The sequence below is a fragment of the Xiphias gladius genome, chromosome 21 (assembly GCF_016859285.1).
Source record: "Xiphias gladius isolate SHS-SW01 ecotype Sanya breed wild chromosome 21, ASM1685928v1, whole genome shotgun sequence".
NCBI classification, from domain to species: domain Eukaryota; kingdom Metazoa; phylum Chordata; class Actinopteri; order Istiophoriformes; family Xiphiidae; genus Xiphias; species Xiphias gladius.
In genome coordinates this window covers 3,197,501-3,224,580 of record NC_053420.1, presented here as the reverse complement: position 1 = coordinate 3,224,580, position 27,080 = coordinate 3,197,501, and the positions used below count along the sequence as shown (strand labels likewise).

At 41.4% G+C, this 27,080-nt stretch overlaps 1 protein-coding gene across 2 annotated transcripts in view; it reads right to left on the bottom strand.

Annotated features, from left to right (window-relative positions):
• Positions 1 to 27,080, bottom strand: part of chd6 (chromodomain helicase DNA binding protein 6) — a 93,398-nt gene that overhangs the window by 36,827 nt on the left and 29,491 nt on the right. Inside the window, exons 3-11 of one of the 2 annotated variants that reach the window (XM_040158522.1) lie at positions 15,376 to 16,012; positions 11,335 to 11,470; positions 6,947 to 7,100; positions 5,868 to 6,017; positions 5,053 to 5,118; positions 4,823 to 4,884; positions 2,306 to 2,423; positions 1,419 to 1,505; positions 1,110 to 1,247 (exon numbers count right to left, since the gene is read on the bottom strand). In XM_040158522.1, coding sequence (XP_040014456.1) covers positions 1,110 to 1,247; positions 1,419 to 1,505; positions 2,306 to 2,423; positions 4,823 to 4,884; positions 5,053 to 5,118; positions 5,868 to 6,017; positions 6,947 to 7,100; positions 11,335 to 11,470; positions 15,376 to 16,012 — 1,548 coding nt within the window. The remainder of the gene's footprint in view (positions 1 to 1,109; positions 1,248 to 1,418; positions 1,506 to 2,305; positions 2,424 to 4,822; positions 4,885 to 5,052; positions 5,119 to 5,867; positions 6,018 to 6,946; positions 7,101 to 11,334; positions 11,471 to 15,375; positions 16,013 to 27,080) is intronic. The other variant, XM_040158523.1, reaches the window with a different exon arrangement.

The window sequence follows — 27,080 nt, the reverse complement described above, 5'->3', positions numbered from 1 at the left end:
ACAATAATCTGACAGCACAGAACTCCAGCTCGAAAAAAGGGAAAAACCTCACGGCGCTGATTGTGTTCGTGCTGATTAAGCCTGGAAAAGAAAACAAGGCCAAGATGGTGAATTTGAGGGAGAGCGGCGGGGAGATGCGGGCAGGAAGGGTTGGAGTTGAAATATAAAGCCGTAATGGTGTTGGTTTCTGATTCGCCTACCATCCTAAACACAATTTGTAAAAAAATTTTCCCGCTATTTATCTAATATAGCCTCATTCAAGATGTCTGAATTGCCACCCACGCCTCCATGTATGTTCAAAAATTCCAACGGGTGTAGTGATGTGCTCTTTCACCGCTGTTTCTTTGGCCAGAAAAATAGGACAGACTCAGTTACACAAATTGCTGAAAGACCACTTAGAGAAATAAGAAGCCACGAATTGGCATATTTCTATGCTCTGAATGACAAATGTCAGGTCAACTGCTCCGAGCAAACACTACTGCAGCTTCTGCGTCGACTGAAAATGACGTGACGACACTGCACATCACTGCACGACACTGGTTAGGGTAAAAACCACCCCTGCTCCCAAGCAGATATTGGCCAACATGAACAAGCGTCAGACTGTATAATGAAGTGAAACAAAATGGCAGTTCAGACTGATTATAAGGCTGCATCGGCTAAAGTAACAATACATTGTTACATGTGTTCTTTTTACTTTATGTCAGTATCGGTTTCTTGGCCTTTATTTCAAAAGATGTGGATTTAATTACTAGTAATCTCCCCCCTGCTCACAATGCTGTATCACTTTATAGATTTTCTTTGTGCTTATTTCTCTTTACACAGTAAATGTGTAGTTCCATAATAATAATAATACCAATCATACTTTTACTTTTATTTAGCACTTTTCAAACCAGCAGATACAAAGTGCCACTCTAGTTCTACACATAATTTTTTGAAGCTTGCCAATATCTGAAAATTTCCAGTCTTTCCTCGAGGCTGAACCTGTGTTGTATTCACCTTCTCTTCAGTCACAGTATTGAACATTTTCCTCCTCTGTGTCAAAGCATTGCATCAAACTGGGGGAGATTTTCTCTTCCCTTTCACTCGTCGTCTATTGTGTTTCTACTCACCATGTGTCTGAGGTCTGCCGGCAGTTTCTGGATCTCCTCGAACTCTTTGATCTTCTCCGGGTCCAAGTCCTCCTGCAGCTCCCACGTCGCCTCCTCGTACGAGAGACTGCACCACTTAACGAGGTAATGGGTCACCTCCTACAACAACATCCAGGAAAACACGGTGTGTGTGTGAGTGTGTGTGTGTGTGTGTCTGTGTGTGCCACAGGACTCAGTGTGGACCAACACACTGGGAACCTTTAGTAATAACCAATTTCATACCAGACAAACACTACTGAGAGTGTGTGTCTCCTTCGATGTCTGACCTACCTCTCCGGTCTCTGTATCTGTGGTAACAGCCACCTCCAGCACTCTGTCCACCTCTACATAGTCTGGGTTGAATAAGTCCTCGTCAGGCTGAAACGAGGGACAAAAGGAGATGGAGATTAAAAACAAGAGAGACAACAAGAGGTTATCGATTCTACATTGTTAATCAGGTCAGGGATCATTTTGATAAAGCAACACTCTGTACAAAGTATGTGAAACAAGCTACAAGTTGCAAAAACAGCTTTCACATAAGAACATGGTGGAAACATGGTGGTGAGCCACCTCATGCCACTGGTTTTTAATGACCTTCTTTGTCATCGATTATTACACTTTGCCCTTACTTATCATCGTAACTCATTATGTATTTATTTGTCAGCGTAGATCAGTGAAACCGTATTTTAATTCTGCCACTGCTCTCTCTTTTCTACTCTGTGAGCCTGTCCTTCCTGGAAGACAGGACACCCCGTTTTGTACCGAAAGCCCTCGGAGACAGGATGCCTTTGCATTTCTCAATATTAGAGCCACATCTTCCATAAACCCTGCTTATTGTTGCTAGAGAGAGAACAGTGCTTCTTTTCAACCACCCCTTAGCCGTTAGCATTTGTTCTGAAAATGCCTGGATTGAAGCCAGATATTAAGTTTGACAAGGTCTGCTACCATGAAGTTTGAGTTATTCAGTAAAGGCCAAATTATGCTTCTATGTCAAGGAGTTGCCAGGTCACAGCATGTTGGAGTTAACCTGTTGACCTTTGTAGCACTTTCAACACTTCCAGCGACACTGGGTGAATGTGCCGTGAATTTCAGGAATTCTGGCCCATTCATTACACACCCGCAGTGATGGCGTATGTGATGGGAAAAGCGGCTTTGGTAAGGATGTGGGTGACCGTTACCTCGGCAAAGAGGTGTTTCATCTGGGCCTGTTTGGTCCTGAAGCGTTTAATCTTCTGGTGGATTCTGGGATCTTTCTCTAGCTCCTCCAGAGTGGCCCACTTGCAGTGTAGGTAGGAACTAAAATAACACACAACAAAATAACTAAGACAGATTTTCTCTTATAAAATATGTGAATTTTGTTTGCCTGTTTTAATGTTATAAAAGGTTCAAATTCAATAAAGAAAATCAAGACAAATCACACCCTCATTTCCCTAGTAGGTAGCAGTCAAGAGTTAAACTTTCATCATTCTCATCTTGCCCATACAAACCAGACTAATAAGCTCCAAACAAGCTTTTTAATCAATGTGGATAAAATATAATAAGGCCTTCATTTAGCCCAGGTGTTACGCTTAATTTTCAGCTCATGGAAATTAATTAAAACATAGTGAACTGGCGTTTAGAAAAAGTGTTTTCACATTAAAATACAATCATGAATAAAACTCCAGCGGACAGAAGACGCAAAACAAATGAATTTGATCCTTCTGACAGGTCATACAAGAGGTCAGCAAGAGGTTCGGGGCGCGTGAACAGACAGATTGTTGCTTTTAAATAAGCAGGAGCAGGAGCCATGATGCACGCGCCTCCCCCCACCGAATCCTACAGACTGTTTAGGCAGGGATTTTTATTTTCACGTACCACACAACACTGAGTCTCACGGAATGGGGAAAAATTAGGACGTCTCGCTCGGAGTGATATACACCGACAAAGAATTCCCTACTTAATGGTCGATGGGAAAGAAAAACAGAACAAACGTTGTTATTACGGACACAGTTTGACCTGCATGATTTCGTGCATAAACGACTAATGTAAATGACACTGCAGTGTTCAGTGTACAGTACTGCATCATGCAGTTAATAAGCCGCCTATGCAACTATTTATGCATTTGATAATGTATTACGTTTAATAATGATTTTTGCACTACAAATATTATACTTTTTTGTAACTCTGTAACTTGTGAATAAATTATTTTAAAAAAAGAAATGGAAAAGTAAAACATTCATTCATTTTGAATTAACTCAGGCAAATCTGTTATGTTTTATTCATCACCCCTGAGAATAAATTACGATCGTAATAATGACTGCATATCTGCGTAGCACGTGTGTTAAAGATACAAAATGCAGGAACAAGCAAGAGGGTCTCCAGAGAACCACAAACTGGCTGAAAGAGCTGAGCCTTAGTAAGATAATGAAAAACTCTCTGCTCTCCCTCAACAGCTACTGCTGAGAAGCACTTCCCTGACTCTGGAGAATATACCCCTGCTGCTGAAAAACAGTCCATAAGTCAACGTCCCTGGGAGAAATCAATGTCATAAAAACTATTAACTAAAAAGCTCTAACAAAGTCAAGACACGCCTTATATGTCTTTATCAGTCCTGAGGGTGACTTTTAACACCTCTGAGGCTGCACATCTGCGTAGTGGCACCTAGGATTTGTTGTAGATTAAGCTGGGACGATTTTCAAGACATTTCTTTAATCATGTCAGCATCTGTAATCAGGTGGCTCAGTGATCGGCCTGAAGAAGCAGCTCCCTGGGTCTCAGTCTTTGTGGAATTAACATGTCCCCCCAGGGTGAGCTCCGAAAAACAACCAGCACAGTGCCAGTTTGAGGCAGGTGGGCATAGTTTCCTCTCCACTTGTTTCTGGCAGCCCCAAACGGCACATGCTGCTTATTCCAATTTAAAACTACAGCCGCATCTGGCTAATGCAGAAAATACCACATGCACCAAAAACATCACAAACAATACAGATAAATAATAATATATTTCAAGCAGCCTGTCGTGGCTGAGTCCAAGTGGTAAAGACTAACTGTCAACTGATAGTGAATAAACATCAGATCTGCACGCCCATTGAAGCACATTTCCCCACCCTGGCCAGTAGGCAAGAAGCGGCCTGCTGGCACAGCCAAATGGAGCAAAGCACCAGTGATCACACGGGTTTCCTTAAGGACTATCAGCTTCCACCAACAGAACCACAGAACAACTGAACCTCGACTGTCAACTGCCAAAGTCAGTACACTTCAGCCTCTAGGTTAAAAAAAAAATAAATAAATAAAAAATACAAAACTGTACAAAATTTTCACAGCAATCCGTCTGACAGTTTTTGAGATAATTCAGTCTAGACCAAAGATGCAGAGTTAATGGTGGTGCTGCGGTGCATTACACTGAGACGTGGTTCTGATATTCTTTTCCCCAATGGACGGCTCAAAATGTAGAGATAACAGATTAAATGACACCAAAGTTGCGGTGTGCCGCTGGTTTGCCAGTAACTTCCCCCCTGCTGAGTCTCTTCATCCACTGTGCATCACAGGTCCCCAAAACCACCAAACAGGCAAAGAAAAATTCTTGTCGTTCTTTGGAAAAATACCATTCTGCCACCACAACGTACAAAAACAGAGCCCTTAGAGTGTCAGCTAAATACCTAAAATATAAAATGGCAGTATTTTTAAATGTTTGACTGAGCAATGATGAAGAGACTCACAAATTTCTGTACTTGACGTAAAACTCCTCCATCTCCTCCACTTGGTCCTCTGAGGAAGAAGTCTAGAGCGGCAGAGAGACAGATTGAGACAATGAGAAAGAAAATACACAAAGAGGAGCAGGGCAGTAGATTTTAGAACAAGGCAGAAATGAAACCAACATAAGATATTTATCATCTATAAAAAATAAAAAAATTCATTCAGACTGTGTGTGTGTGCGTTCTTTCTTCACCTCTTTCTTCGCTGTTCTGACAGAAAGAATTTTCTCAATGATGTTGGCCTCATCCTCAGGTGGTTCCTGAGGGAGAGAAAGACGGAGAAGAAAAGCAGCCCACACAGAGGCAGGTCAGCTCACAGAGTTTTTGCTCACACAGCAGCGATTGTAACCGAGACTTGAGGAGAGCGCCTCACGGAATTTTAAAAATGTGTACTACACAAAATCTTATCAATAATTACTACATAACGTATCCCACTGAGCAGTGTTAGCAACAGCTTGTCCACCCTGTTTATATTAATGAGTGCAGACTAAATATTAAGAGACTCTCAATATAACATAATACATATACACACATAACATAATACAACTCAACAGCAGCACAAAATAAAGTTGAATCTACATCTCTCTAAAGCTGTTTGGACAAAACTGAACATGAGAACTTGAACGAACGTAAAGGCGACTGAGTCTGAATCTGTTTACTGCTTCAAACGGTGACAACAGCTACACAAAAAGATTTTCTTCTGTGAAAAACTAAAACAAAATTGGCCTCGGTGAAAGCCAGAATTTCGCTGGCAGTTCCTTCAGACAGACTAATGAAAGTTTTGGCGGCGATTTGACAGACAAACACCCCAGAAACTAATTTCTTTAACATACATCTGCAGTGGGCGACACAGGCTATTTAACACCTGGATGTCATCATCATATTACTGATCATGCATTTGAGATGAAGTTGCGTGAGACAAAAAGAGAAACTTACATAATGAAAAGAAAAAGGAAAAGATAAAAAAAAAAAAACCAACAACAAAGTGGGAGTCTGTGTCCGTCCTTACCTCGGCCTGCCATGCCAGAGCAGTGGCGTTGAGCGCCGAGATGCGACCGGCTCCAAGAACTGCAATAGTCTCTCCATCATCATCCACCACCTTAAAGTCCAAATCCTCATTATACTTCCTCCTCTTGACCTGTCGTCCTGAACGCCGCTTCTAAAAGATTAGAAGGAAGATACATTCGTGGAGAAAAATGGAGACGGAGGAAGGTGAGATGAGAGAAACAGAGTTGAGGTGTTAAGAGTGATGGAGAAGGGATAAAAGGGAGTTAGGGAGACAGTCCAGAAGTGGATGAATGGAGGAAACAACACAATGAGATATTGGGGTGAATTGAGGGGAAGAAGGGAGGGAAGGGGGGATGAGATGGAAAGAGGAAAAGTAGAGATATTAAGGTGAGAGAGCAGAAAGTGTGAAGTGAGGAAGAAAGTGATGGTAGGAGAAAAGAAAGAAGGACGGAGAGAAGAAGAGAGGAGAGAATGAAGGAAGGAAGAAGGAAATGAGTGAATGAGGATACAATCAAGCAAGAAACAAGAGAAAAGGGAAGAAAGGAAGGGAAAGAGGAAGGAAGGGAGAACAGAAATGCAAGGATGAAGGAAAAACAGAAAAAAATGTCATGCAAAATTTAACCATTTGCTGCTTCTTAGCCATTTAATGTCATGGATATTAGCTCAATCTAAAACAATAAAACTCTATTTCCGAGTGAACATGCAGCTGAGCCGTTTAACAAGACAGGAAATATTATGTTCAACATAACGTCTAATGATGTTTATCACAATAGATGACGATTTTTAAACAGTATAGCAGTTGTCAAGTCAAATTTTTTAATGAAAAGACTGTAATTCCCTAATACATGTCACAACACTTTAGGAGTGATCTTTCCCACAGCCTTTTATCTTTTCGGTAATGGTCTCATTTGTTTACAACAGTGAAAACAAAACTCTCTAGCGAATACTTCAACGATTTTCAAGAGTTTAAATGTGACATATATCATCTTTAACCACACTTGATTAATTAGGCTGCTCCAGCCCAGTCAGTCTAATTAGCCCACTGTTTCCCGGTTCTATCCGGTCTTTCTGTCTCCTCACCGCATTGTCCAGGGGGTCTTGGCTGTCCTCTCCACCCATGTTGAGGGCTGACATTGAGGTAGTGTCGTCACTCTCCGCCCCCTCCTGGACAGCCAGCTCCTGGTTTCTCCTCTTCCCCTTCTTTTTCTTCTCCACTGGCGCTGCGCCAGGATCTCTGAGAGGAGGAGGAATTCTGATGAGTAATTAGCAGCTCAAGTAGCCAGCAGCAGCGTTTTCTCACAAAGTCCGAGGCTGGAAACTCTACCGATCCCTGAGGATTTGCGGAGGGATGGCTAAGATACTTATATTTGTGGCATAAATATTTTATCCTCCCTTTCGATTCATCTCTCCCGGTGCCATTATTTCCTGATCACCGAGACAAAGGAGAACCACTGGCCAATCATGGAGACCAACAAGCTAGAGACATGCTGTTCTGAGGCTGAAGCGCATCTTTAGACCAGGCTGCCAGTTTAAAGCGTCACTGTGGCAAGGAAAATAAGAGCAGGGGAACTAAATGAAAAAGCTTGGATACAATGTCTCTATAGAGCCGGTGACAAAATGACTAAACTGCATATTTGTGGCATGATAATCTGCTTTTTATAGTAAAAGACATAATAGATTATTTTTCCCAAAGACAATGGAATGGAAATTAATGCATGTTCAGCTTCTATAATGTGACAGGAGGGATTTAATCAAACTGTTCGGGGATTTGATTTGATTGCTCGAATGTAGTTGCGACATAGTAAACACGCACCCTCCAGAAAACGACGAGGATTTGAAGATCTCAGTTCAACCGTACAGAACCGGTCACCTACACCCAGGTTTCTCGGGTCGAGGTTGAGGAGGAGGGAACAAAAAATAAAAATAAAAATTTCAGCCGCTTAAACCTTAATTCCGCGCTTCTAAATATGAAAACGACCTTTTTCCAACTGACATCCAAGTACCCACTTCTATGTAGGATATCATCCACGAACTGCTCCGACCCATGAGCTAACTAAGTAAAAGGCAGCTTTATACGATGGGAGGGGTTAGCCGGTCACACAAAATTACAATTGATAAATCACAAAAAAAAATAAAAGAGATAAATATTTTAACATTTTACAGAATGAGGAAGGAGAGGGACTTGATATATGTTAATATCATGTAAATAATGACATTTTCTTTAAATACACATATTAAAAAAAGATTGCAGAAATAAGTGGAACACACACAGAAAAAACTTGCAAAATAATTCATCTTATACATAAATCTGTCCATAAAAACTAAAAGCTTCTGCATGTGTATATGCGTTTGAATGTCTGTGTGAATGCATTCCAAACACAGAGAAACTGAGCTGTCTGCTAAATAGGGAACACTGCGGAAGTGTGGCACAAATGCACAGGCATCTACTTCACATGTACCAGCTTCTCTCCGAGGGTTTTTTTTTTTTTTTGTTAATTCATAATTCTTTTATACAAGAGACCCACATATGAGTCACTTGGCAGAGCAAGCATTCGACTCACGTTTTCCCTCATTCATGAGACTGAGCTGTGACAGATAAATCTCAGAGAGAGACACTGTGTCTGCAACTTTGCTTCCACTTACTTATATCACATAAAATAAGCACTAAATAGTGTTAACGCATTTCAGTTTCTCATTTGCACTCACCCTCTAATGCCAGTCTACTGCTGCCTCTCTTAACTACACATCAGTGACTCATCTATTCACCCTTCCTCCATTTATTCACACTTTATTTTGAACATCTCTCCCTTTCTTTTCATCGCACTCTTCGGATCATACAATTCCACTTACGTTTCTCTACTTTTGTCTGAGAACACTGACTTTCTTGTCCAGCTTTTTCTCATCCGTCTCCTTTCTGTCTTCCACATTATAGTATCATAACCTTGTCTCAGCTTTGCTCTCCACTGCCGAAGACAGCCAGACATATATTTCTGATCTTGCACCTGTCTCTCCAGGATTTTCGTGAATTCAGACTCTCAGCCACAACACAACAGACAGGTGTTCTGGTATCCTGCCATGAGCCCTGGTCAAAATTACTGGCACGCCTGAATTTCAAGTACATAATTCCCTATTGAAAGAAAGGCACAAAAAGCCAAGACTAATGTTTGCAAAAACTTTAGATATACAACAGTCTTTCGGGTATAATGTTCTATGGACAGATGAAACCAAAGTAGAGCTCTTTGGGAATGCAGTGCTTCAGTTTGTGTATGGGCGACGATTCAGAGCTCATAAGGAAGAGAACACCCTACCTGCAGTAAAATAATGGTGGAGGTTCTATCACGGAGTGGGGCTGCTTTGCCGCCTCTGTTACTGGATGCATTGAATGTATCAAAGGAATGGTGAGATCAGAAGATTACCAAGCTATTTTAGAGCCAAATGTGTTACGCTGTGTCAGAAAACTAGATCTGAGGCGAAGGTCTTGGGTCTTTCGGCAGGACAACGACCCAATGACCACATCCAGCAGCACAAAAGCATGGTTGAAAAGGAAAAGATGGACTGTTTTAAGCTGGCCAGCAATGAGTCCTGACCTAAATCCCATTGAAAACCACTGGAGAGAGCTGAAATCTGCCATCTTGCGATGGTCCCACACCAGCTGCAATGCCCGTCAACTGGTTGATGTTCCAACCCATGAGTACTCAGAAGTCATTGCTACATTGTTGACAGACGTCGTGGCTGGTGTGATCCCATCGCAAGAACCTGCCAAAGTACTAGAAAAACCACCTCGGTGGTAGTTCCCGCTACAGTAGGTTTCTCGAGGACCACGTTTTGTCATGATGACACACACACACACACACACACACAGACTCACAAGGCGAAAACAACTCCAGCACTCCTGCAACCAAATTTAAGTGAAGGGTGCCAATAATTGTGTCCAGATCTCCAAGTTTCACTCTTAATGAGGTCTTTATATACAAATGTAGTCTGGAGCACAGCAACAACTCAGAGACACAAACAAACCCAAGTTGTAAAAATTTGATTTTGTGTGTTTATTAAATTTTCACTGACCGCAGGTTGCTTTATATCTGTCAAACTAAGCCGTAAGAAAAAAATGCTCCATACAAATAATACAATTAACCTATTAATGGATCAAAAGAATAATACTTCATAGCATAGCTCTTACAGTGGCTACATTTGTGACAAACAAAAAAAAAAAAAAATCTGTGCTATTGCAGGCATGTCGTTGTGCCTTTATCTTTGGTTCCCACTTCTCAACCTGAAGAGCACTCAGCTGTTCTAAAGTGGGCTGACAAAGAGGAGGGAGAAAATAGTAAGAAAGAGATAAAAACAGAAAAAGAGGGAAAACTGAACAATTTGGGGAAAACAGAGGAAAGAAACAAAAACAAGAACGGTACAGGGGAACACAGACAGGGACATGAGTGGTACTACTGGTGGAAAAGAAAAACTGCCATCAAAAGACATCTCGCTTTTTCTCTCTCTCTCTTCTTTAAACATTGTTAAAAGCAAAACACTCATAAAAGAAGACAAGCAGTTTTTCAGTGTTTGTTTCTGTTGAAATTATGGATACCACTCAGGTTAGGCATGTTTGGGCAGATGCACTGTGACTGGTTCGCAGAAACAAAATTGTTGGGATATGTCATGAGTTTTGTTTTTTTTAAAGTTTTGTTTAGGTATAGGCCTTGGGATGGTGGGGCTTTAGTATGCCGTTGAAAACGGTTACAGGTTAGATAGATGTTTGGCGTGATTAAGGTTAGAATAGGAATTTGTGTGCTCCAAAAACACAGAGAGGCTAGGTTGTCCACTGTGATTAGAAAGGTGTGTCATAAATGCAAGTGCATCAACATCAGATTTATATATAAGCTAGTCTTTAAGTTAGGGAGGGAAGTAACAGAGTTGATAAGTACAGGAGAGCTGTGTATAAAGTGTTTTCACGACCGAATAGGATGCAAAAGAAAGCCTTTTTTCATTCCTACCTGTTTTTCAGGCTTCAGGGTAGCCTGCATCGATTTGTTTTTTCCTCCATCTCTTGCAATATCTCAGATCCAATTTCAACAAAATCTGGGTAGCCAATTCATTCTAGCGCATTTCCAAATTCACAAAATCCAAGCTTCATTCTAGTGGCTCATTTTGCAAAGCATACTGTGAATCATTGTTGTCCTGTGTCTAAATTAAACATCTTTTTTGACTCCCCAGTAAAGCAAAAAAGCCAAAATACACTCTCAAAGTGAGATATTTGTTAGTGAGTTACTCAGAGAAAAACTGCATAATCTGTTGGGATGACAGGTTTACTGCAGCCTTGCCTGACTGACTCCATCAGTGCCCACTTCTAGGGCTTTTCTAACATAGCCTCTTTCACTTTCTCTCCACAAAATTCTCTCTCTTTCTGGCCTCTGCTCATAATAAAATTTCTCTTTCTTCCAATGCTTTACTAGCCAGTCAGAATGTCTTACCTTGGTTTGCGGCCCCTCTGTTTTGGCGCTGAGGGGACTGGGGTCTTGCTGTTGGCCTGGCCGTGGTTCTTGGCCTGGGTGCGTTGGACCTGCCCCGGGACCTTAGCGTGGAGTGCTGGGGTAGGAGGAGGTGCTGCTGGAGGTGAAGGGGATGGAGAAACATAAAGAGGACATGGACACGAGGGAATTAAAGCAAAGTCTTGTTTAGGGCTTGGCGAAACTTTCAGCATAACTTTGGCCACTTTTGACCTGGATCTGATCTGATTTTCCCATCACTGACTGATGCGCACCAAAAGCTGCCAAACCACTTCTCTAGGGTGCAGGGGCAAAACCTCACTGCAGACACCGGGGTTCAATCCCCAGCAGAGGTAGCCTCAGCTTGGTTGTGCATTCTAACAAACAATTTTGCAGGTGGGCAGCCGGTTAAGGATCACAGCATGATCGCTGCACAGGTGACTCCTGATGCTCCTTTGGGGTCCGTGCATTGAAAAGACCCGAAATCTTTGGGGCATCAGCGTCAACCTCTAAGCGTGTTAACCTCTGCTGGTGAAGCTCCTCACTGTCAGCTGAAAAGAAGCAGCAGGTGGCACCATGTGTACCGGAGGCAGATCATGTCGGTCTCAACTCTCCCCAAGCAAACAGTGGAGTTTGTCCATAATACAGGAGTAGAAAGAGTTATTTGTCTTAATGGGTGTGAAGCTTTCCAATTAAGCACTGTAGGGCCGCTGTCGCTGTATAATTCAGTATATGTGCACGTGTGTGTGTTTTTGTGCACGTGTGTGTGTTTTTGTGTGAGTGTGTGTGACTGTATGCCTTTCACAATGTTTTCTGCACTACGTGATAATTTTCAGCAGGTCACAGACAGCCACCGCCAGGCAGCTTATGGTGCCCAACAAAATACAACAGCGAAAGACAAGGCAAACCCTGAAAGTCAAGACTGTGGGTATTTTTTATTTACATCTGTGTACGCCCCTGTTACGGAGCACAAGCCTGTTGGAAAAGATGTGCTTTCATTGTTTTTAAGTTGAATTTCAGAGATGTCCACTGGCTGCTGATATGTACTGGGCAGCTGTAAGCAGGCAAGCAGGACATAAGTGGCTCCGCTGTGAAGCCTTTAAAAAGAAGTTTTTTCCAAATAGACCAGCAAGCCCAAAACAAAGGCTATTTAATATCAGTTAGTTGCAAACCTGGTCATTTTCCCATTTCTATCGATGGAAACATCCTCTGAACCTTTCACACTTATCACCACGTGATTAACACTTCTAATTTATGCAATAATACACATAAATCTTATATTCCATTATCCTACATGCTTTAAAGACATTCAGCATCATCTTGGTGCATGACAAGGAGTGGCATCTTCAGACATGCGTTGATGCAATTTTTGATTCTCGCAATAAATCTGTTCTTCAGTTTTGAAAGAATGCTAATGCACCCACCCACCCACACACACACACACACACACACACACACACACACACACACACACACACACACACACAAGCGCGCTTACTCAGCCTTAATTAAATCCAAGAATCACATCATAAAAACATTCATTCATCCCGACATGTTTGATCATGATTTAAGGACATTTAAGAATAGAACAGTCATTATCTGTGCCTTCCAATTAGTGCTGAAATGTTCCAGCTTCTATGCTTCTTGTCAGTCTACACTTCTGACTCTTTTTCTTTGGTTGTTGACTCAAACGGAAAGAGACACAAACACACCACAAGCAGACACACACACGCGCTCACACACACACACACACACACACACACACACACACACACACGCACACACACACACACGCACACACATGCACACATCTGATAGACTAGGGAAAATCATATTGAATGAGATGTGCCAGAGATTCAGAACTTGCAGAGGTTCAACTTGGTTTACCTGCATTTAAAGCTATAGCTAAAGCAAATATTGTTACCATCACATTACAAGTAGATTTGGTATTATACTGTATGTATGTGTGTGTGTGTGTGTGTGTGTACACACACACACACACACACACACACACACACACACACACACACACACACACACACACACACACACACACACACACACACAGTTAATTGAGTAGAAGATGAACTGATCTCCAAAAGGCATAATGTTAAAGATGAAACAATCTTTTCAACATTTTAAGCAAGATTAGTGTGTTTTTTTTTTTTTATACAAGTTTAGAGTGGAGAAAAAAAAAGGAGAGGAGAACCAGCATCAGTAAAGGTCGGGTGATGCAAATTTCAAAGCTTTATAAATATTCTGACTCCTCAAACCTTGTCCCAACAATCTGCAAACATGGGCTCCTCTAAGCAGCTGCCTAGCACGCTGAAAAATTAAAATGATTGATGCCCACAAAGCAGGAGAGGGTAATAAGAAGCTAGCAGAGTGTTTTCAGGTAGGCGTTTCCTCAGTTCATAATGTAATTAAAACATGGCCGTTGACAGGAACGGCGGAGGTCAAGAAAACTTTCTGCTGGTAGGAGTGCTGGAAAGGCAAATCAAAACCCCCGTTTGACTGCAAAAGACCTTCGGGAAGATTATCAGACTCTGGATTGGAGGTGCACTGTTCTAAGGTGCAGCGACATGACTTTCATGGAAGAGTCGTCAGAAGTAAAAGTTTTCCTGCATCCTCACCCCATATATGTGTCAAGAGTTTGAAAAAAGAACATGTAAACAAGCCTGATGCATTTTGGAAACAAGTCCTGTCGACTGATGAAGTCAAAATAGGACTTTTTGGCCACAATGAGCAAAGGTGTGTTTGGAGAAAAAAGGGTGAAGAATTTCATGAAAAGAGCAGCTCTCCAACTGTAAAGCACGGCGGTGGGTGGATGGATCTCGCTTTGGGCTTGCGTTGTGGCCAGTGGAGCGGGGAACATTTCACCGGTAGAGGGAAGAAGGGACTCAATTAAATCACCAGCAAAATCTTGGAGAAAACGTCACACTGTCTGTAAAAAAGCTGAACATGAAAAGAGGATGGCCTCTAGAACATGATAATGGCCCTCACAGTCCCCCGACCTGAACATCATCAAGAACCTGTGGATAGACCTCAATAGAGCAGTGCATGAAAGACGGCCCAAGAATCTCACAGAACTAGAAGCCTTAAGCAGGAAGAATGGGCGAAAATCCCCCAAACAAAAACTGAGAGATTATCTAAGAGGCAAGACTCAGCTGTGACAAAAAGCGTTTACAAGCTGTGATACTTGCCAACGGGACGTTACTAACTACTGACCGAAAAGGGTGCCCTAACTTTTGTTTCGGGCGTTATTTTGAATCTGTAAAAGACGGAAATAAAAAAGTAATCTATCTTAAAATATTAAAGAAACGTTTCATCTTTAACTTTATGCCTTTTCATGTCATCTTTTACTCCCTTTACTATTTACAGTAACAGAAATTTTTACCAGGCGTACCCAAACTTTTTCATGCCACTTTACTTGTTCATATTCCTGAAAGCAAGACATTTCAACTAGTTTTTATTTCAGAATGCATAAAAAGGTGCAAAAACCCCCTCAGTACCCTGGAAATCAAAATAGACCTGTAACTTAAAAAAAAAAAAAAAAAAAACATTAAGCTTATGATTTTCATCAACCTTTTTCAGTAATTATTTTTGACTTGAAGGATTAATTACTTATAAACTAAAATAAAATAAAATATCCATCACAGTTTCCCAGAGCTTAGGGTAACGTTTTGTTCACAACAGTCAAAGATCCAAAAATATGCAATTTACAAGGTTATACAACAGAGAAAAGCAGTACATCCTCACATTTCAGAAAAGTGAAGCAGTGAATATTTGTCATTTTGTGTTTGACATATGACATAAACAATTAATCAATTTTGAAAATTTTCTGTCAGTCAAGTAATTGTCTTTTTTCAACGCCACCTAGAAATAAATCCAACCTCTGCATTTGATTGAAACATCATAATGTCCTCCCACACAACCACCGTGCGCCTTCCACTCAACACACAACCACTTGAAAACCATCGCTGACACCCACCACAATGACCACCCACACGTACTGTCGCTGCTTACCTTGATTCATGGGTACAGGAGGTAGGACTTTGACCTTCGGTTTCCTTCCTCTTTTGCCAGGCACCTTAACAGGCACCTGCGCTGGTCCAGCGGCCACCGCGGCGCCTGGCGTTTTCCCCCCTGCCACATTCTTCAGGTCTGCCCCGCTCTCTCTCCTGCCCTCCTTCCCCTTGGTCCTGCGCTCCTTGCGCTCTTTGCTTTCCTTGGGCTCCTTGCTCTTCCTCAGCATGACCACTGTAGCCTCTTTCTCATCCTTTCGTTTCTTTGGTTTGCTGCTTTCCCTTTCCTCCACCTCCCCTCCTCCTTTCTCCCATTCTCTCTTGTCCTTTTTCTTTCGTTTCTTCTTCACCCTGCCTCCACCTCCTCCATCATCCTCCTCGCTCAGGGAGGAGGGAGGTCGCGGGGCTCCTACGGAGCGCTTAGTGCCGTGGGCACCAGCGGCCGTGCAGTGATTGGAGGTCGCCGTGCTGCCCACGGGGGTGAGGAGGCGGAGCTGGTCCTTGGGGCCCACGACCAGGTGTCCCCGTGGGATTGTAGGAACTGTGGTTTGTGCGTTGCTGTTTTGGTCCGAGGCAGAGGAGGAGGCTGCTGCAGCGGAGGCCGGAGGTGCCGTGTGCTTCAGGAGACCAGTGAACATCTGATAAAGATAAATGTGTCAGAAATTTAATTTATCAGTATAATACTCTTCTCATTCACTAATTAATTGTCGCTAGCTGCACTTTTCCATCTTTTCCAATTGCTGCTGATGTACTGTTAATGAAAAGAGATGTTTCACATTAAAAGATTTCCAGCAACTAAAAGGGCATAAACCCCTCTCTTCCCTGGTAGGCTTTTAATGTGAAACGTCTGCAGGAAGTGTTGAGTTTTGATAGCAGAATTTTTTCTTCGATCAGCGTTAAACAAACAGCAAAGAAAAGCGAATAGATGATAATGTGTCAATGTGTCATCACTTAATACAGGTTTAAACAGTGCTTCCATAATTCACTCGATAGTTGCAGCATCAATGGTAGGCTACACCTGCAGTTTTAGTATAGTACAAATATGCAATGCCCTCCATTTTAAGTGAGAGCATTGTTAGAAGAACTGTGGGGGGATTCCTTATTAATATTATCTGGGAGGATGAGACATACATGATATATAGTGGTATAAAACGAGTGGAAAAACAAAGAAAAGATAAAGGAAATGTTAGAGAGAGAAAGGACAGAAACTGGGAGAGAGGGACGAAGAGGAAGAGAGAGGGGGGAGAGAAAAAAGGGAGGGGAGGAATTACATGGGGAGAGAAAGAAGGAGAAAGTCAGAAAAGATAATGAAGGATGAGAAAGGGGATGAAAATGTTACTGTTGAGCTGTGCGTTATTGATCTATTTTGCTACCTAACTGAGGATTTAATGAATCATGGACAACAAAGAGTGAAACACGGTGAAGAGGAAAAAAAAAAAGAAAAGAAAAAAAAAAATCACAAAAATCACATTCTGGGGACGTGCTGTTTGATATGTGAATCACACTGTGAATAAAAACTTAATATGCAGAATATTCCTCCATCAGGCACAAGATGTCACAGCCACCGCCCAAACAGCACAACCACCAGAATAACCTGAGTACTAACACTATTAAATTATCTGCTATATTTCACCAAACAAAACAAAATACTGAGGTTCACAGAGGGCAGGCTGGCAGGTCGGAGGACAGGTCGACTGGGCCTTATGCTGTGATTAAGTTTGTGCCGGTTCTGGCTCATGATTCAACGTCTCCCCTACTCACAGTGCAGCCAGTAGAAGGAGTGGTGTTACCATCCGGCTGTGCCGAAAGTGTTTTACAAGCAAAAGGAGAGGTCACCAGCAGACATATACTGAAGTCCTTTGGGGAGTTAAAAATAGATATTACTGACCCTGCTCGGTGGGCAGATGTTCATGTATCACCAAAAAGAAAAAAAAGTAACACGAAACTCATCACTTCCTGTGAGCCAGAGAAATTTTCCCAGAAAAGGCCCATGCTTAGAATAACATGTGTTTTGGTTGAAGATTTACAACACAATAATGACATGATGAAGGCCAACTGTCATCTGCGTCATGTCAGTCTAAGGCTGAGGTCGGTTTTTCTAACACAGCAGCACTTATCATAATGAGACTGCAACATGTCACAGCTGAGCGTCACTCCTCACATGAACAGATACTAAAATATGGAAAGTGAATATAAAGTTACAACTACAGAAAATATGTGGTTGTGCAGTCACAGACACATTTCTTCTCTTTTTGGAAGTTTTTGCTTACTTGGACACAAAAGCTTAAAAAATACCAAAAAGTTTATCAAATAATGGTATCAACAGTCCAGAAGATGTTGTTTGTATGTTTTAGATACTTAACAAAACTACTCTGGATTATCCAGAGTGTCAAGGATGACCAAACTCTATTTTAGCGTTTGCCTCGCCAACCCACAAAGAAACCCTGGTCAGCCAAGACACTGAGAAGTCAAACTATGTTCTGAGCAGTCTGTGACCTCACTGTTTCCACCATCCTCACCCTGAAACTGCTGAACCACAGTATCCAAACTCCATAACCCCAAACTCCTCCAAAGTGCTTGAGCAGCTCAACGTTCTTCCACTCCGCCTGACAAGAGCTAAAACGCTTGCTCTACCGCTGTTTCCCTGTTACCTCGCCTCCGCGAGGAAAGTCCTGCTGCGGTCCTGTGGATGCGAGATGGGGATTTCCGGCATGGCTACGTCTGTCACGCTACTGGAGGATAGATGCAGACTCCGGAAACTTCCTTAAACCCGGTTGTCAGCTCAAAGACATTAGGCAGGAAGTAGAGCTTAAGTTGTAGATATTATGTGAGATATATTATAATAAGTCTCTGGTGTGTGCAAAAATATTTGCAACCATAAATATTCATGACTGGTAGGTGGACCTCAAGGTCAGCATGGAATGTGGGCAAATAACCCATTCCATTAAAATCAAAAATGCGGAGATGCTTCAATATCCATTGGTGACTTTACATCAGGAAGACCAAGATTACAATTCCACAAGGTTAAACACAGTTTGTATTGAACTCTAAAGCATTTGAAACAGGAGTTTTTGAATCGCTGTATCCACTGATGCACTGCAGCCGGCGTGGGAACACATGCCAAAATTCAGCGTGGAGCCAATTTTCATCACTTTCATCAATTCTTCTGTATTTTTACTGCCACTTCAATTTCTGCCACAATAACAGCTTTTTGAACATCCGAGTTAAGACTCTACAGACAGATCCAATGCCTCCCTGCAGAGACCTGACTCTCCCTGACGCTGTGATGCTTCGCTAAGGATCAGAGTCAAAGATGTCTTCAGCAATATGCAAAAAAAAAAAAAATACATATATATATATATATATATATATATATACACATATATATATATATATATATATATACATATATATATATATATATATATATATATATACACACACACACACACACACACACACACAAACAGGACACCCAACAAGTTAAAACTTAATCATTTAGGATCAATCATTCAAGATAATGGTACATATGTCAATAGACCTGCTGCTCAGTTCTGAACTGGAACCTGACCAATACTGGATATTTGAGGTGGTTACTGATATTCATGTATGAGAGCCAAAAAATAAATCTGATATATAACTGATATAAATAATGTGATCCAACACCACCACTAATAATACCTAAATAACATTGTCAAACATAAAGTTGCCAGTAGTTGTAAGCAATGTTTTATTGACTAAAGATGTATTTAGTAACTTTTTAACTAATGTAGTCATCAACAAAAAGACGACTGCCCTGTAAAATAAAGCTTAGATTTCAAGTTCTCAAGTAATATTACCAGAAAGTGCAACTGATAAGTGGAAAGATCAGAAAACAGCTGCAATAAACATGAGTTGTATTATTCAACCAATGATGGGATAAAACAGACAAAAACAAATCTTATTTCTGTGATGAATTGATTCGGTGCTTGGCTCAGGATCCTCAAGTGCTGTCAGTCGGACGTAGAGCTGCATCAGAGTCCTCGTCCAAAAATGCCTCCGTTTCCCAAAATGCACCAGGATAACAAATACTACATGCCGCTGCCACTGAGGAAACAAGCCTCTCTGGCTTTGATTTACTGCTGCACTCTTATTTCATCTTTCTCCGTGTTGTTTTAGTTTGTTTCCACCGTCATTTTTGACATCCTTTTGTTGTGTTTCACATTTCTCGTGATGTTCTGTTGTCGTTTAGAGTCTGTTATTTAATTCAGTTGCGGTTTTATTTGGCATCTTGATTTTATGGGGGCAGAAGTTCTACGGTGAGATGTTTGTCTACATCCCTGGGCAGTGTTTATTTTTACTTTTCCGTTTATGTATTTATTCATTTATTTATTTATGTCACAGAGCTGCCAGCTTTCCTCTCAGAGATTTTTGTAATGACTGGAACTTATGACTGTGTTTTTGCAATTATTTGAGCTCTCTGTTTTGGCACCGTTGAAAGGATAAGGCTGAATTAACTGAAGGCTGGAATACTGAACGGGAAGACTACATTAAACTGCATTACGGAATCAAATTCCAAGGTGAGAGCATTCTGCTCAAGTATGGATGCGAGCATGTGCATAATGAATCCTGCTTCATAATGAATAATAATGTGCTACCTGATTGATCCCTGCAGGGAAATCGTTTCCACTTTTACAAACCATAGGAAGGTCAGAGCGAAGGGTCACTATTTAAGATCACGTGGAAACTGGTGGGAAGACGGTGTCTCTCTCAAGAACACTTCAGTAAGGCAGTCGCTTTCCCAGACAAAAGCTTGAAATCATAAATCATAATGTTGAAACAACAGCCCCCCAAAGGCTCCCAAGATGGAGGATCTATGAAAACCTGAAACCTGGAGGAACTATGAAAACCTGTGGCTTCCTTTCCCCCGATAACTTTCATATAACATACTATCTGCATGCAGTATTGATAGAGTAACCGTCAAAACGATCAGCCGAACTATCAATGTTTTAAACCAGTCAATACTGAATGAGGGCTGAGCGTCAGGAAGAACTGAGGGAACTTTATCCCCCATCTGAAGGTCGTATCGAGGGCAGGGGAGTCAATAAGATGGGATACTGCAGTTCTCTTTGTGTGTATGTGCGTGTGTACACAAGCGAATCTGACAGCAGAGTGGGTCTGATTTGAATTGACTGAAGCCATTAATGGACACTTGTCTACAAACAGAGTGTTCCCTCTGGTGCAAACTACTGAACACAAGAAACATTGAATCCACTTACATTAAAAACCATCGCACCGTTTGTTTTGGTACTGTCAGGCTTACAGTTTTCACTGACTCTTGTTTGTTTGGTGGCGTTTTTGTTTATTTATTGCATATTATGGGATACATCTGTACTCTTCAGCAATGAACGCCATGTAACTGTTGGCTGCAAATTCACAGTTATGAGACAAAAGAGGAAAACACACAAGGTGGTAGAAAAGGACAACTGTCACATTGCAGTTCATGATGCAAAACACTGAAGAATTTCTCACACCTTCTTGCAGCTGCACATATTAATAACTCAGGACTTTATGTATCATTCTAAGCCATAGAGTAGACATCCTGCTGTGTCTTCCTTCCTTTTTTTACTGGTGCTAGTTTGCATGAATAAACCAGGCTTCCCTGTATGAGACACTAAATTTTATTAAGTTGGGACCTTTGGTTTAAGAAGTTTGGAATTAGACTCATAAGAGGATTAGATCTGAAAAAGCATTTCAAAGCGCTTGTAGTTACAATTTACATACAGCTGAATATCAAGTATCTGTATTAGGCTAGCTGAAATATGACAATACGGCCCAGTTTATTCTGTAAACAAAGGGAGCTTCACAATGTTTGCTCCACTCAAGTGTGTTCTCCAGAGAAAGAAGCACCAAAATAACACGTTTCTGTTGAATGCAGACAGCAACTGTTTAACATTAAAATGTCTGCATGCAACAGGTAACCGACTAAAGACTGATCCAAATATATATACTGACTTACATATAATGTGCGTGCAGACACACTCGTGCACATGTGGAGTATGCTGTGTCGCAACATGTTAACTGGACACTTGTGTTCTGTGGAAAACAACCCAGTAGAGATTTTATATGACTTTTTTTTGTTTTCTTAGAACCAATTAAGAGCTTGCAGTGAACCAGTTAACTTGAGGCAGGTTTAGTTTTTCTGGGTTTGCAGCATTCGATCACACTTACAGCAAAACACAATCTCTTACCTCAGCATAAAAGTTCATAACAAATGTAAAACTCTTGTCGTGCCGTGCGGAAGCACAACAAAAACATGCATTCTGGAGTCCTGACTTGACAGTTATCATCATTACAGCATATGAAGAGGAGAACGTCAAAATGCATCAAACTCACATGTGGCCACAGCTGGAGGAAAACTCTGAAGCCTGCAGTCCCGAGGTTTATTGTAGTGGCAGATGAAAAATCTATACCGAGGTTTGTGAAGTACAAGCATAGAACTGTGACTTCATAGGGGCAGGATGTTTTTTAAACAATGTTTGTGAAGTGCAACACTCAAATTTAATGAGATTTAAAAGAAAAAGCTAAACATGAAAACAAAGGACTACTAAAAGACAATGCTGGTGAAACAGTATTAATGCCAGTCATAACAGAAGGTGATTTGCAAAAACAAACCAGTGAGATTAACGCAGACTCTCTCATAAAATACTAAATTATTATTAATGTTACTGGAGCAAATAATCGTTAAAGTTATTGATTTCCTCTACAGCACTTAGAAATCTGTACCAGAAGGAAGTTACAGATAAGAGTAATGAATCACAATTTTCTACAAAAAAAAAAAAAAAAAAAAAAAGCTTAACATAACCTAATAAGCCCCAGGCCTACAGACAAATCACCACTGGTGTCTTTGAAAAGGAAGAACCTTGGAGTCAAAATGCTGATTTGGTAGTAACAAATCAAATTTTTGTGGCACAAAATGTAGCACTGCAGCTTGAGTGATTAAATTCCCATTAAGTTCATTCATTCACGACACAGTGTGCTGCTGCCTCAATACAAACTTCATACGTAAAAACAAAAACTCGATGAACGAGTCACGACTAACAGGTTGGCTCGAGATACATAAACTGTTATCGACCACTAGCTGTCAAGGTGTTTAATATAAATACAGCCCTATGTACAGTATGCTCTACCATCTGTTGTATGCCTCGCTCTCTCTTTTTGCGCTAACGTTTGTGGGCTCTCTCCATCTGTAGGTAATGTCAGAGACTGTATATCTCCCGTATGTTTCCGTACCGATGTCCCTGCCACAAACTGTAGCACATTTTTGCTCTTGGCAGAGGAAGTGATTGTGTTTCTGAAAACGAGCCAGCACCGGCTCATTACTGTGATTATCTGGACTTTTGAATCAGAAAGGTTGAGCTCTGAACACGGCTGACGAAAATGTAGCCTGACATTCTTCAGAGGCCTATATCAACAACACGGGCTTTTTTTTCAAGCCATCGATTCCCCCTAACACACCTACTTTACGTACTTGCGTGTATTCGACGGAGGTTGTCAGAGAAATGACTGCGCGGTTCCTATGACAGCAGAGCAGACACTGGTAAAGGGTCTAAAACTGGCTGCGGCCCTTTCTGACGCTCTTGACTCTATTAAGAAACCGGAGACCAGGACGCACAAGCACTGTGGAGAGACTAGCACGCCAGGTCAGGCCAATGAGGAATGACATTCTACATGCAAATCCTCATGTGGCGAGTGTATTTTCGTCTGCAAAAAGTGTGTGCAGGTTATTCTAACGTATAGCCGGTATAAACTAAATGTGGAGCAGGTGCATGTGTGTTTTTGTAACTGCTGTTTTTATGCATTGGGAACGATTACGACTGCCTTGTGTCGTGAGGCCAATGCAGATGCACTAACAGACTCCGCTTCTCACACAGGTATGAGGAATCGTCTCAATGAATCACACACACACACACACACACACACACACACACACACACACACAAACACACACACACACACACACACACACACGGATAGGCACGCATAGCGGGCTCATCGGCCTGTTGGTTTGGGGGGGGGGGGGTGTCAGGGCCGTTGCCATGGAAACTGGCTCTCCGTGCCAAAGCTGCGGGGAACTGGGAGGCGGACGTAAACACACGGTCACCATGGTAACCCTTTCGTTGCCAGTGGCTCCCAACTGTCTATTCAATCAAGTCTGTCTGACGGATGAATTGATTCCCTCTTTGTATCCGATGTTAGCCTGTGAGCCTGTGTGTCGACGGCTTTACCTGCTTCAGTCTAGCTGTCAGTCTACCTGTCTGTCCCTCTGTCTAACTATCTGATGGGATTTGGTTTGATTGGTCAGAGGACATCAATACCTGAGTTAAACTGGGGAGGTAAAACACGACTCTGTCCTTTTGGACCGAAATATGGGTCAGCTTGTCAGAAGTCAGAGAATACTTGTGAGGGAGAAGGAAAAGCAACAAACCACAGGAAATAGAAATGTAATCAAGGTTTTATAAGTGATCTGATTTCTAAAATGTAGTCTATCAAATTGAGTGAAATCATAAAGATAACATCAAAGTCTTTAGTACGCCGATACAAAGTCAGGCCGCAGACAATTTGGTAGGGCTACAATTAACAATTATGTTCGATTAAAATGCCAATTTGTCAGTTTGTGCTACAAAATGTCCGAAAATGTTTTTTTTAAAAAGGGAAAAGGTTCCTAAGTTGAAGTCTTCAAATTTCTGACCAACAGTCCAAAAACAAAGATATTCCACTTATCATAGAGGACGAAGAAAACCAGTAAATATTCGGCGCAGAGCATATCTGAGCAGCTAGAACCAGCAAAAAAAATGACGTTACAATTAATCAATTATCAAAATAGATGCCAACTGATTTTCTGTCGATCAACTAATCGATTAACTGACTATTGTTTCTGCTGAAATAAATAAAATACTACAAGACAGTAGTTTTTAATGTTGCATGCTGTGGGCATTACCAGTGATAACGAGAAACTATCATGCACTAAAAAGTTATGAAACGGTTACAGTAAGACCCACTCTCTTCATTATTACTTTAAATTACAACCTGATTGAATTGAGTATCTCCTAATTTTATGACCGCAGTCAAGAGCCGATCAGCAGTAAAAATACACTTCATATTAATCAAAAAGTACTCCAGCTTTGACAGACCACTGGGGAAGATACAGCAGAGTGCGGATAAGATACCATGCTTAGCAAAAACAACAGGGGCTTTAATTTGAGTTACTTCACTGTCAGAAATATTTTGACTCATTGTGGGCACAAAGACAAAATGTCAAACTTTGCTGGATGACAGCTTCTTAAAAACAAGCCTCCACATAGCAAATACAAGAACACAGTAAAGTCAACTTCCCCGCTCTGGTTTAGAAAGAGGAAAACTGTAGGTGTGATCATGGTTTTAAACAAAAGGTCAGGAGCCTGAGGAACAAGAGTAGGCTTCTGTTGAGTCCCTACATGACACGAGCAGCAAAGTAATGAGTCTGAATCCCAGGGTGGTATACCCAGGAGAAAAAGTTGAAGAGCCCCTCTGCTAAGGTCAACTGCTGGCCATTTTGTGGAGGACTGGAGGTCGGAAATGCCATTTTATTTTATCTATCTTCTAAAAAGGTAAACGTATCTAGGTATGCAAAATGGCGTGTATGTACCAAAATGTTCCAAATTTTTCTTAAAAAAATATTCTGATATTCTTACAGTCTGAGGTATATGATCTCACTTTGTGCTGTATAAAAATATTAAACAGATGACACATACTGAGGATAAAGGACAAATGAAGCACACACTACACTAACCAAAAAGAGGTTTGACTCCCAACTTTCACAGCGGTGGTTGGTGACCTCAGCAATCAGTCCCAAAAAAGGAAGAAAATTATACGGTATATTTTTACTTTTTCGGGCGCCCTGTGTCCATGCATACACCATTCAGAATACTGTTGGCTCTCCATCCATCATCTTTTGGTGATCCGGCAGATGAAGGTCATCATTTTTTATTATAAATACAATGTCTTAAAAAGTAACGCTCAAGTGATTTATTGGCACCAGACACATCATTAATTCCTGCAGCACTTGTCCCTCCCCCTGTGTTGCTTCACTTTTACCCCTAATTATAGTGAGGTCAAAGGTCAGGGTCAGCTACAGAGCATCCCTGAAGCTGATAGGGTTCATTGTCTTGCTCAAGGACACTTCAGCAAAGCAGATATTTTCTGTCAAAGAGGACTTGAAGCCGGGTTTCTGGTCAAAGAATGACTCATGTAATGACTGTACCACAATGCCGCCTTGTTCAATTTTTACCTGGACTGTATTTCTTCCCAGAGTAGGCAAAATACAGGATGCAATATTGGATGCACTGAAAATATTTTAACAGAAAAAGGTAAGATAATTGAGCTAAAACACAGAGATCTACTTTCACTAATTGAGTATTTCAAAAATGTTGGCCGGAACAGAACCAATTTTCTTTAAAAAAAAAAAATCCCCAAAAGAAGTTTAGATTAGCATCTGTGATGGACTGCACGCTTTTCCTCTAAAAGACTTTCTTTTGATGACTACTTTAAATAGATTTTAATCTGGCAGTGGACACATGAGCGCTGGAGATCAGAAGCTCTGAAAACATCAGCCAGGATCCTGCTGGGCCAGAGAGGACCTAACCAGGGCTTACTAAGCATACAGTGGTTTTCCCTAAAGGGCAGAACAGCACGAGAAAAGGTTTATTACTTATTCAGGTTTCCGCCAGAGCAGTGGATTTACATTCTGACCCTGCTGAGTTTTATTCTAGTTACTAACTTACACCCGGGCTGCAGGGAATAAAAGAATGCAACTAGCTGAAATAGACTACGAGGTGGGGGTAGGAAACCAGAAATACACTGGGTCAGACGTCCAGGACTGAGAGCCACTAATCTGAAGGGTCGATTAGGACTAGCCAGGGATCATATTCTAGCCTAGTTTCGGCAAGGCCCAAAAAAAGCCAAAGGTCCAGCTAGGGCTCGTCTGACCTGAATTTCTTCGGGGGATAACCAGGAGTTATTAATTATTCAGAGTAAAATCATTTAATCAAGATTATTTTTAACTATCAGCAGTGTTTTCAATTCAAATATGCAAGAAAAAAATGAAGCGAAGTCACTCAAAACCCAACATGTGCAGTGTGAAACGATAAAGGACACGGGTGTAAGTAGGCCACTTGCACCAGAGTGAGTAACACAACAGAATCACTGCTCGCCAAGTAGGCCTCATTTGCATGATGCCGCAAACTTCACCTGACACAAAAAGCAAGACCGCGTCACAGGACAAACAGAATTCTGCACCCCTCTCTTTTCACGCAATACATCCAGTAAACTATTCTGACTGTAGATCGTTCATCTTATGATTTAGCAAATGAGATCACCCCACCCCCAATTTCAAACGGCTCCTTACACTGTATGAACTCTCCTCTCACACAGACATGCATTTGCTCCAAGGGTCGACACACTACAGATGCTTCTTTATTACGTTAAATACTGTTGTCTCTGATCGGAGTTACAGCATTTTTTGTTTCCATATTCTGCATCAGTGTTATTTCACCCTCTTCCACCATGCAATGTATGATTACTGTATTTCACAATGGTACACGCCAGGTTCTCTGCTCATCTTAGAAAACCAGAGAAAGAGTTTTCTTCGATACCTCACTTTGTGTAGAAGTACTTCTCGCATGCTAA